We start from the raw sequence: 11884 nt of genomic DNA, 5'->3' as shown, positions 1-11884 counted from the left end.
GTAATGGTAAAAAAAACCCCAGCTCCAACAACAATCTTGTAGCTGCATTTGGGTGTGTAAATATTGAATAGAGTCTAGCTGACATTAATTTACTGTGATCCCCCCTCACTCCACAGAAATTCAGAGGCAGTGATCCCTTCAATCATCCAGAGACACAATGAACTGCCCCAAAACCTGAGGTAGAGGTTAGAACCTGTACCAAACCTACAATACAAGTTGGCGACCCTGGGAATTTAGTTGCAGGTCCTGTCAAGAGTCCACAGCCACCCACTAGAACCCATTAACACTTTCCCATGTTTGAATTTGCCGCTCACTAATAGATAATCTTCAGTAGAGCGATCACATGGTAGGATCACATGACCGTGACGTCAAGTCCTTTCAGAGGAAAGCTACCATTATATATTTCGTCGTGACGTCAGTCTCATCTCGCGAGACTGTCTACGGAAAAAGCCGATTGGTGAGGCTGAGAAGAGCCGAAAAGCTAGAAATCTACAGAACAATTCGGGACAGCGAGATACAGCATGGAAAGCGGAGTAGGAGAATTTGGTTGTGTTCGCTAAAGGACGAACAACGTTATTCAGGTGAATTACTTCCCCACACTGTAAGACTTAACGCAATCACTGGGCCTCATTGTGCGCATGCGCAAATCGCTGCGAGTTTTTGTTGCACTATTGCGCATGCGAACTAGGCCTTATTGATGAGAAGATTCCAAGTGGGTGTGTCGGGGGTTGGTTTGGAATAGCAGCCCGTGAACTTGGGGCTCAGTAGGAAAGAAACGGGAGATACCGCGAGTGAGCGACGTGTGGGCCACAAGCCATTTGGATGAGGTAGGGACTAGCCTTCAATTATGCATCTGTGGTGGAACAAAGAGAACTGTGTCCGACATCTAACGAGGATTTCTGTTTTATATTTCCTGTCAGCTTTTATCTAGAATGTGAGCGCCCAACCTGAGGCAAGTCACGTGTCTGATTCCCCTGTGTATTTCATATATACATATGAGGTGACACTGCCATGCTGAGCACTACATCTGATACATTAGCTAATAGGCAAGGTCTTGTGTTTTGTCTAGTTGCTGTCTATGTGTCCTTGACCTCTGTATTGGCAAACTGCAACTCTTCTCTTCCACGAACTGCTGAGAGATGCAATTCAGCCACAGCTGAGAGATGCATTTCAGCAATAGCTGGAGGGCTCCATCTACTAAGGACAGTCCAACTCTAAAGACATGTACAAATGGGCACTTGTTTACGGGGCAGGAGGTGTTCTGTGTGATATAAATGTAAATGGAATACTAGAATAACTCGGGTCCATCATAGTATATCCAGAATGTGTCTCAGTGACAGTTGCATGTAGAGAAAACAAGTAGTATACACTCAATTTTGGCCAAATACTTCTGTTATTGCTGACGTTTACTTTTACCATAATGTACAGCTATGGGACCTTTTCTCCACAAAGCTCAGGGCTTTGGTGTTTTCAGTTGACCGATCTTTACGTTTACTTTATCTTTTTTTATCTTCATACCTTCAAGGAATTGTTCAGTGTAAAAATAAAACCTGGGTAAATAGGCTGTGCAAAATAAAAAATGTTTCTAAAATAGTTAGTTAGCCAAAAATGTAATGTATAAAGGCTGGAGTGACTGGATGTCTAATATAATAGCCAGAACACTACTTCCTACTTTTCAGCTCTCTTGCTTTACACTGACTGGTTACCCTGGTTACCAGGCAGTAACCAATCAGAGACTAGGGGGGGGGCACGTGGGTCATATCTGTTGCTTTTGAATCTTGAGTTTAATGCTGATAATCAATTGCAAACTCACTGAACGGATATGTCCCATGTGGCCCCCCTTCAAGTCGCTGACTAGCTCTGAGTTATAGAGCTGAAAAGTAGGAAGTAGTGTTCTGGCTATTATATTAGACATCCAGTCGCTCCAGCCTTTATACATTACATTTTTGGCTAACTAACTATATGAGAAACATTTTATCTCTCTATTTACACAGTTTTTATTTTCACACTGAACTGTTCCATTAAGCCTACTGTTAAATTACATTAAATAATGCCAATAGGTTGGTTTTGCTTCAAATACGGATTAATTATATCTTTGTTTGGATTAAGTATAAAGTGTTTTATTATTACAGAGAAAAAGGAAATTGTTTTTAAAAATTTGGATTGTTTGATTATAATGTAGTCTATGGGAGACAGCCTTTCTGTAATTCGGAGCTTTCTGGCTAAGCGGTTTCTGGATAAATGTTATTGTGACATATTTACCCTCCATGCAGCTGTTAGTGGGTGACCATTCGATTGTAAAAGCACTTAAAACACTGTGTCTGCCTCTGTAGCCCCAATCTTTCCATATAACTGAAAGGAGCAAAGACATTCTCTTATTTTTATTCTGCAACCCTAGTATTTTTTTTTTTTATTATTATTGTAAGACTCTAGTTTGCTGGCTGTTACTTTAAAGTGCTCTATAACTTGCTGACTTTATGTAAATTAATGATGACCGTGGTGGTTGGACTTAAATGGATTCTTATGATTTAAACATATTCTGGATTTGGTTCTTAACAGAAGTGCAAAATGGAGCAAGTGCAGTAACTTAGAGCGACTGATAAACAACCACTTTCTTTGAATGGTACAGTGATGCCAGAGTACGAACATGGATATGTTGTCTTGATTAACTCTCTAATGTACATTGGAACTAGAATGATTGTTTTACAGTTTCTTATTAGTTACTACTACTAATTTCTATATACAGCAGCACATTGCAGTTAATGATATCTTCCATGGTTCTATGATCTTCACCATTTGACCTTTTGGCTGTTGCTGATCTGGCCCCCTTTCTCCCCTTAAAGTTGCCGTAAATAAGCAGATATTGATGAGGCAGCTAAGAAAATCCCATTCTATGAGGACCTTATCAGCACATTGGTGTATTCCTCTGTCCCAAGGTCTATTTAGGCTTCCTGTTGTCCTCTTTTGATAGACTTAGGGGCCAATCCACAAGATGATCCTGATTTCACCCAGAATGTGTGTGTTGGCCAGACTGTGTCCACTCATTTGGAGACCTTGATATTTGAGCAGGTCCTAAAGGGCACTTGTTGGCAAAAAACATTTTCTCCAACCAAATTTGCAGGCTAATAGAGCCTGCACTCCAGTTGGGGGTAACAGTAGTTTCTTTTTTTTAAATTGCCCCCACCAGCGCTAGGTCACCTGCACCAGGAGGTAGCTCCCAGTATGAGAGGCCATGTTTGGGAATGCGCATAATGAGAGAATGTCGCAACTTGCTCATTATGCACATGCATGTGATGTCAGAAGTGCATTATGCTAATGCATTACACACGATATGGCCACTTGCACCAGGAGGGAGTGCAGGCAGGAGGCAATTTAAAACAAACAAAAAAAACTACTGATGCCCCCGGAGCGCGGGATCTATTGGTGAACACCTTTGGTTGGGGATAATATTTGTGGCCTACAGGTGCCGTTTAAGTGTATGCACAGTTTGCTGCTATATATTCCATGGGGGGGGGGAATGTAATACAATTTGCAAAGAGAACAAATTTGCAAATAAAAATTTGCATGTTGCAATGTAATATTCTTTTATCAGGCTTTTATTGCATTGCAAAACGAAATGGCGCTTTGTGAACCTTTAACACCTGCTAGAAGGTGGCGTAAACTTTTGGAGCAGACCACTTTTTTATGAAGAAGTTTTATTTTATACACTGTGCACTATTGCAAACGATAACATTCAGGATCACTATCCTACTGTCGTGTGAAGGACAAAGTGTTTTCAAAACCAAAATTGTTCACTATTTGCATTGCGAAATAATTGCAATGGTTTTTGTGTTAGTGACCAATATTACATTCCCCCACGTGTGTTATTGACCACAGGGTCCAAATATCAGCCTGTACAGTTGGATCATTGTTGGTGAAGCCAGTGGCTCTCCACTGTCAAGCTGCATAGAACTATGCTTGGCCCATATAGGTGCCTAGGAGGATTTGCTTATAAATGAATTATTGAAATACACCAAATGTTGTCCCTAATGCTACAATATTCACACGTAGTTGTAAATCTGTAGTTCATTTGGTTATATGCGTAACAGGGTTTGATATTCTGGTGGAGAAAAATGTTTTAGAAAAAGCTGTCACTTTTTACAACAGAATTTCTGTGCCTCCTGAATTTGTCTTACATAAGATCTTAGGAAGTCTCAAGTCATGCTCTAAATGAAGCTGTTTTGTGATGTAAAATAAATGCTATTTATAAATACTGTCATTATCTCTTTGTAATGTTCTTTTTCACAATCGCAAGGCATGGTTTTAAATGGCATTTTGGCACTTTTGCACAAGTCTTTTTACACACACTTAGGGCTCTTACACATGAGCGTTCTGACCTGCGCTCCCCTGCGTTCCGTTTTTTGGCGTTCAGCCGCAGGGGAGCGCAGGAATAGACGCAAGTCATTATTTGAAATGGGGCTGTACTCACTCAAGCGCGTGTAGGCGCCGAACGCAGGAAAAATGCAGCATGTTGCGTATGAACCTGCGTTCGGCGCCTACACGCGCCTGAGTGAGTACAGCCCCATTTCAAATAATGACTTGCGTCTATTCCTGCGCTCCCCTGCGGCTGAACGCCAAAAAACGGAACGCAGGGGAGCGCAGGTCAGAACGCTCATGTGTAAGAGCCCTTATAAAAATGCCACTAAATTGATTTGTCTAACAATGTTGTTATTCTTGTTGTTCAGCATATTCCATAGCACGATAAAGTATTCATGGTAAACTGCCTCAGAGAACTTGTTACGCATTACATAGTAAGTAACATAGTAAGTAAGGTTGAAAAAAGACACGTCCATCGAGTTCAACTTTTTTTTTTTTTTTAACTACCTATCTGCCAGTTGATCCAGAGGAAGGCAAAAAAACCATCTGAAGCCTCTCCAATTTGCCTTAGAGGGGGAAAAATTCCTTCCTGACTCCAAAATGGCAATCGGACTAGTCCCTGAATCCACTTGGACTATGAGCTATTTCCCATAACCCTGTATTCCCTCACTTGCTAAACACCATCCAACCCCTTCTTAAATGTATCTAATGTATCAGCCTGTACAACTGATTCAGGGAGAGAATTCCACATCTTCACAGCTCTCACTGTAAAAAACCCCTTCCGAATATTTAGGCGGAACCTCTTTTCTTCTAATCGGAATGGGTGACCTTGTGTCAGCTGGAAAGACCTACTGGTAAATAAAGCATTAGAGAGATTATTATATGATCCCCTTATATATTTATACATAGTTATCATATCACCCCTTAAGCGCCTCTTCTCCAGCGTGAACATCCCCAATTTGGCCAGTCTTTCCTCATAGCTAAGATTTCCATTCCTTTTACCAGCTTAGTTGCCCTTCTCTGTACCCTCTCTAATACAATAATGTCCTGTTTGAGTGATGGAGACCAAAACTGTACGGCATATTCTAGATGGGGCCTTACCAGTGCTCTATAAAGTGAAAGAATGACCCCCTCCTCCCGTGACTCTATGCCCCTTTTAATACAGCTCAAGACCTTATTTGCCCTTGATGCTGCAGACTGGCATTGCTTGCTACAGCCAAGTTTATCATCTACAAGGACTCCGAGGTCCTTTTCCATAATGGATTTGCCTAGTGCAGTCCCATTAAGGGTATATAAGTGGCTTGGATATTTTTACATCCCAGGTGCATGACTTTACATTTAGCAACATTGAATCTCATTTGCCACTTAGCTGCCCAGATTGCCAGTTTGTCAAGATCATGTTACAAGGATGCCACATCCTGGATGGAATTAATTGGATAATTTTGTGACATACAATAGTCCGAAAGACTGCAGCTGTATCGCTGTGGTGCTCTATCCAGAAACCTTGCTGCTCAACTGGGTTCCAATATCCATACGTTAGAAAAATAGGATGGCACTCACATTTGCAAACGTGCTTGAATTAAAGTGCTTTTATTGTGATCTCAAACACAACATTTCAGAGGCACAACCTCCTTTAGAGAACACTTGATAAAGGAGGTTGTGCCTCTGAAACGTTGTGTTTGAGATCACAATAAAAGCACTTTAATTCAAGCACGTTTGCAAATGTGAGTGCCATCCTATTTTTCTAACGTATGGATAATTTTGTGTCATCTGCAAACACTGATACATTACTTACAACACCCTCCCCTAAGTCATTAATGAACAAGTTAAATAAAAGTGGACCCAATACTGAGCCCTGGGGGACCCCACTAAGAATTTTACTCCAAGTAGAGAATGTCCCATTTCCCATTGTTATGACAAATAAATGCAGCCTGTTTTTAATCCGGGCCCTAGTGTTTTATTTACAGGTGTGGGACCTTTTATATAGAATTCTCGGGACCTGAGGTTTTCTGGAAAATGGATCTTTCCATAATTTGGATTTTCATACCTTAAGTCTACTAGAAAATCATGTAAACATTAAATAAAACCAATGGGCTGTCTTTGCTTCCAATAAAGATTAATTATATCTTAGTTGGGATCAATTACAAAGTACTGTTTTATTATTACGGAGAAAAAGGAAATATTTTTTTAAAAAACTGGACTATTTGGATAAAATGGAGTCTATGGTAGGCAGCCTTTCTTTGGATAACTGGTTTCCGGATAACGGATCCCATACCTGTACATGATTTAAACTGCATTGTTTCCCTCCATGAATGATATTATTAGTGAAATAAAAAGTTTTAAAATACTAACCAGATGTATATTTTGCCATGGTTCTGCCTGTAAATGGTCAATTCCAATTAGTCTGCCCCTTATACAGTCCTGCACCAATCACTTATTGCTTTAGCTTGTGTATGTGACTAACAGATAGGCCTTGCACATGCCCCCCCATAGTGTAACATTAACGTTAATTTAATCCTTATTAACACAGTAAATATTGTAAGTAAAATGGACTCCTATGCTTATATCCTTTCAGTACTAGTAGAAAAAGTTACTTTAACACATTTCCCTGATTTTACATTTTCACAGATTTTACTAAATTTTTTCCTGGACTCCTGAAAAACGTAAAATGTGTAATCTACTGTATATGTATTTTGCATGCACAAATTACTGTACTGTTATGCAGCCAAGTCTGCTTCCTTTTTTACCAGCAGTCATTTTGATTTTAATTACTAATTCATTAGATATCCCATAGCTAGAATCTCAAAGTTCTGTAATTTTCATGCTTCTGTAATGCTGTGTCTGTGGCCTGTGTGTATGTCTGGTGCCCATTCATTGCGCTGCATTGCTCCTTAAATGGAGTGAGCTGAAACATAATTCCATAATAATCCATAATTCTGGGTACAAAAATAAAGCCCTGCATTCAGGCAGGCTCTTTTTGTCTTTCTCAGCCTAAGTACACACATTTTCATTGTGTTGTGCCTAAAGAAATCCTAAAATGATCATGAATATTTTTGCTATTATCTCCCGCTATTGTATAAGGTAGCCTTTTGTAGCTAAATTATTATATTATTGTCTGAATGGATAAATGATTGTGATTAAGGGTTTACTTTTTAAGAACTTTTATTTCCTATATGATGTTCCAAATAGTGTTCAAAATAAAAATGGCTATAGTCTTTAGAATTGAGGCACTACGTTGGTTATTGGGGGGGGAAAAATGATATTGGAAATGGAATATAACTACTCAGGAACAAAATATTGTGTGAAGGATTATGTACATAGCGGATGGGAGCATGGGTAGGAAATGTACTGTGTAAAAATGCAAATTGTATTCTTTGCAGTTCCGGGAAGAAATTCTTGCTTATTATGGATGCATTGATTCCTAGCTGGATACCCGTTGTTTAATTCTCACCAGTATGTAGGACTCTTTTTCCTTTAAGTCTGATGGGGTGCTTGACTTGATACAGTGGTACAGGTATAAGATCCCTTATCCGGAAACCCGATATCCAGAAATCTCCGAATTACGGAATGGCTGTCTCCCATAGACTCCATTTTATCCAAATAATCCAAATTTTTAAAAATGATTTCCTTTTTCTCTGTAATATTAAAACAGTATCTTGTACTTGATCCCAACTAAGATATAATTAATCCTTATTGGAAGCAAAACCAGCCTATTGCGTTTATTTAATGTTTAAATGAATTTCTAGTAGACTTAAGGTATGAAGATCCGAATTAACGAAAGATCCATTATCTGTAAAACCCCAGGTCCCAAGCATTCTGGATAACAGGTCCCATACCGTACCTGCATTCATTAATTAAAAAAAATAAATATGCAGGAGTGTTGTAGACACAGTGGGGCTCATTTATCAACACTGGGCAAATTTGTCCTTGGGCAGTTACCTATAGCAACCAATCAGTGATTAGCTTTTTAAAGCCAGCTACAAGTCCATCAAGTTCAAACTTTTATTTCTATAATAAGCTGCCTAACCGCTAATTGATCCAGAGGCCTCTTCAATTTGTCTCAGAGGGGAAAAATATATTTTCTAACTTCATGATGGCAATTGGACCAGTCCCTGGATCAATTTGTATTATGAGCTCTCTTCCATAACCCTGTATTCCCTCCCTTGCTTAAAAGGCACTATTAACAAGTGAAGCACATGTAGCTCAGAGTGATTGGCACGGTTGTGCTCCCTAAGGAAAAAAAAATAGTTTTTCTTTTCTCTCAGAATAGTAATGTAGCAGTAATTATTGGTGAGTGGTATCCTTTAAATTGCAAGATACGTGATTGAGCTAATTGATGAATATTAAAATATTAATAGTGTACAGTGGTTCTGTTCATAAAAAGGTACTTGTGCTAGTAAATGCTCCTAGCACCAGTGCATCTGCCCAACCTGCTGTAAGAATAGTGTGCAAGTGCATGCCTTGATGACCCTTGATTTCCCATCAGTAGGTCCCAAACTAGTAGCTTGTGAGCAATATGTCGCCCACCAACCTGTTGGATGTTTCTTCTCAAAGCAAGTGCTTATTTTTAGATTTCTGGTTTGGAAGCAAGTTTTGGTTGCATAGAAACCAGGTATGGGACCGGTTATCCAGAATGCTCAGGACCTGAGGTTTTCCCGATAATGGAACTTTCGGTAATATGAATCTTCATACCTTAAGTCTGCTAGAAAATTGTATACACATTAAAGGAAAACTATACCCCCAAAATGAATACTTAAGCAACAGATAGTTTATATCAAATTGAATGACATATTAAAGAATCTTACCAAACTGGAATATATATTTCCATAAATCTTGCCCTTTTACATCTCTTGCCTTGAACCACCATTTCGTGACTCTATCTGTGCTGCCTCAGAGATCACCTGACCAGAAATACTACAACACTAACTGTAACAGGAAGAAGTGAGGAAGCAAAAGGCAGAACTCTGTCTGTTAATTGGCTCATGTGACCTTACATGTGGTTTGTATGTGTGCACAGTGAATCGTACGATCTCAGGGGGCGGCCCTTATTTTTTAAAATGGCAATTTTCTATTTATGATTACCCAATGGCACATACTACTAGAAAAGTATATTATTATGATAATGGTTCATTTACATGAAGCAGGGTTTTACCCATGAGCTGTTTTACTCAGTATCTTTTAATAGAGACCTACATTGTTTGGGGGGTATAGTTTTCCTTTAAATTAACCCAAATGGCTGGTTTTACTTCCAATAAGGCTATGGACACACATGCGGATCTTTGGCGCGGTTCACTCCGAGTTTTTTTTTAACAAAGCTGACCACCGCGTATCTGTAGCGTAAGTTGCCATAGCCTTAACATTGCCTTAGCTTAAACCACTAGCTGTATCTATGCGGCGTTCGTTTTTTTTAAAACCATGTGTAAACCGCGCCGAAAATAATGTGAAGATCTGCATGTGTGTCCGTAGCCTTGGGATTCGTTATATCTTAGTTTGGAGTACAAGGTACTGTTTAATTAATACGGCCTTTCTGTAATTTGGAATCCCCATATCCCATAACTATACGTCCAAACAGAGCCTCCGTATTTTGCTCCACCCAGGAACTGAATGTAGCTTAATGGGTAAAAAATCTTGGTGACCCTGCTTAGCAGTTATTTTCATAGCCACAACTGACTTGTATCAAGTGAATAGAATGTCAATGTATTTGCTTAAACCATGTGCCAGACATATCACCATCCCAGCACAATTATAGTAGTGTGCAGCAACTTGCTTTTGATTTGCCAAAATAGGTGCTAATGTGTGTCTGCATTTGTGTGCCAAACTGGAACCACAGGAACACTTCTGGGGAAAAAAACACCATTGTGGGTAATAAAGATAGCCTTTTACTTCTAAATATTTGCATCTTGTATGTGGCACTGTTTCTGCTGCATTTGTTTGGGCCAATTCTGTTGACAAATCAAATCAGATGGTTTGAGTTCAGCATGTGCCCTACTCTGCCTTCCCTATATTCCCTGTGTGTACCATACTCTGCCTTCCCTATATTCCCTGTGTGTACCATACTCTGCCTGCCCTATGCTCCCTGTGTGTACCATACTCTGTCTGCCCAATGCTCCTTCTGCCTTCTACCCATTCGACACCAGTCTGGTAGGGTTTGTTCTGGGGGTTTGTTAGCATTTGGAAATTATTGTTAGGGGCTCCAAAGGTGTTAATCATGTGCTGGGGGTGCTGTGTTATCCACAGGGGAGGAGGAGGCATATGGATTTAAGTGTGTGTTTTAATATGACTTGAAATTTTCACAAATGACTCATAAGTGATATCCCTGCAGTGAGCATGAACCATTTGGATTTTTGATGTATTAACACCATTAATACGGACATGGTCTTAAAAGTTCTTGCGCTAACGTAGGTGTAGTTTTAAAAACAGGGAATGGTCAACACTGGCTTCCATCATCATCCCTCCACCATGTACACCAGAAAAATTCCAGCCCTCAGTACCACAGAAGTTGGATAGCAATGCCATAATACAATACTTTTTACAGAACCTAAAAGAACTGCATTCTGTATTAGCCAAACAACACCGTCATACAGTATCTGCTTCTGTAAAACCTTTTCTGTTAGGGCAGGTAAGGTGAGTTTTCCCCACCCAGCTAGAGGAAAATACTGAACTACATTTATGTTTATTTTGTATAAACATGCGGAAAATATACATCTGAAAACTCTTGTTACAGTTGAATTATGGAACTATTTGTTTTTATTTTTAGTATAAACTGAACCTGGATCGTTCATTTCAAGCTCCAGCTATTCATCGGCTCTTTTGTTTCACCTAAATGAGCTCTGTTGAAACCGACCTCTAACATCTTGGATAGGTCTGAGAAATGTTTTATCAGGTAAGTTCAATTTAAGATATCTGGGTCTACCACCTTCTGTGCTGGGTTGATATAAAAAAAAAAAAAAAAAAAAAAAAAAAAATGTTTCTTCATTGCATTAAGCTGAAGCTTGACCTTTCTTAATGTTTGTTCTGTGAACTAAATCTGTAAAATTTGTCAACAGTGAAGACAATATATTTTTAGTATGTAAAATATTCTTAATATAATACTAGAACTGTGATTGTACAATTATTTCTTTTCAGATGCCTGTAACATTTTTCGACGTTGCTGCCTCATTTTCAGAGGAGCAGTGGTCCCGATTGGAGGCTTGGCAGAAAGAGCTTTATCGAAATGTGATGAAAGAACTCCATGGAGCTTTAACTACACTAGGTAAAAATTCTTTATTAGTGTCATTGCATGGTGTTATATTGTGTTAGATTCTCTCGAATGCATTCTCGGCTACATGAGCAAAAAAATTATTTTATGCACACATTTTATACTTGTGCATGCAGTATTTAAAAACTGTGTGTTCAGGTCAGAATTGTGTAACTACGGTATGTATTATCTCACTTTCAGACACAACGCCATAGGAACCCCAGATTATACAGTATGTCAAGGGTGATAAAGGGAAACAAATTAAGTCTCCCTACTGTTTAATTAAAAGGA

The 11884-nt window shown here is 39.2% G+C and overlaps 1 protein-coding gene across 5 annotated transcripts in view; it reads left to right on the top strand.

Annotated features, from left to right (window-relative positions):
- Nucleotides 1–425: 425 nt before the first annotated feature.
- Nucleotides 426–11884, top strand: part of MGC115716.S (hypothetical protein MGC115716 S homeolog) — a 35003-nt gene continuing 23544 nt past the window's right edge. The window contains exons 1-3 of one of the 5 annotated variants that reach the window (XM_018227037.2): nucleotides 426–581; nucleotides 11114–11239; nucleotides 11482–11608. In XM_018227037.2, coding sequence (XP_018082526.1) covers nucleotides 11228–11239; nucleotides 11482–11608 — 139 coding nt within the window. In that variant the 5' untranslated portion in view covers nucleotides 426–581; nucleotides 11114–11227. 5 annotated transcript variants of the gene reach the window in all.

This window comes from Xenopus laevis, chromosome 7S (genome assembly GCF_017654675.1).
Source record: "Xenopus laevis strain J_2021 chromosome 7S, Xenopus_laevis_v10.1, whole genome shotgun sequence".
In the NCBI taxonomy this organism is placed as follows: Eukaryota; Metazoa; Chordata; class Amphibia; order Anura; family Pipidae; genus Xenopus; species Xenopus laevis.
The sequence above is the reverse complement of the archived record's forward strand: the minus strand, read 5'-3'. Positions and strand labels throughout refer to the sequence as shown.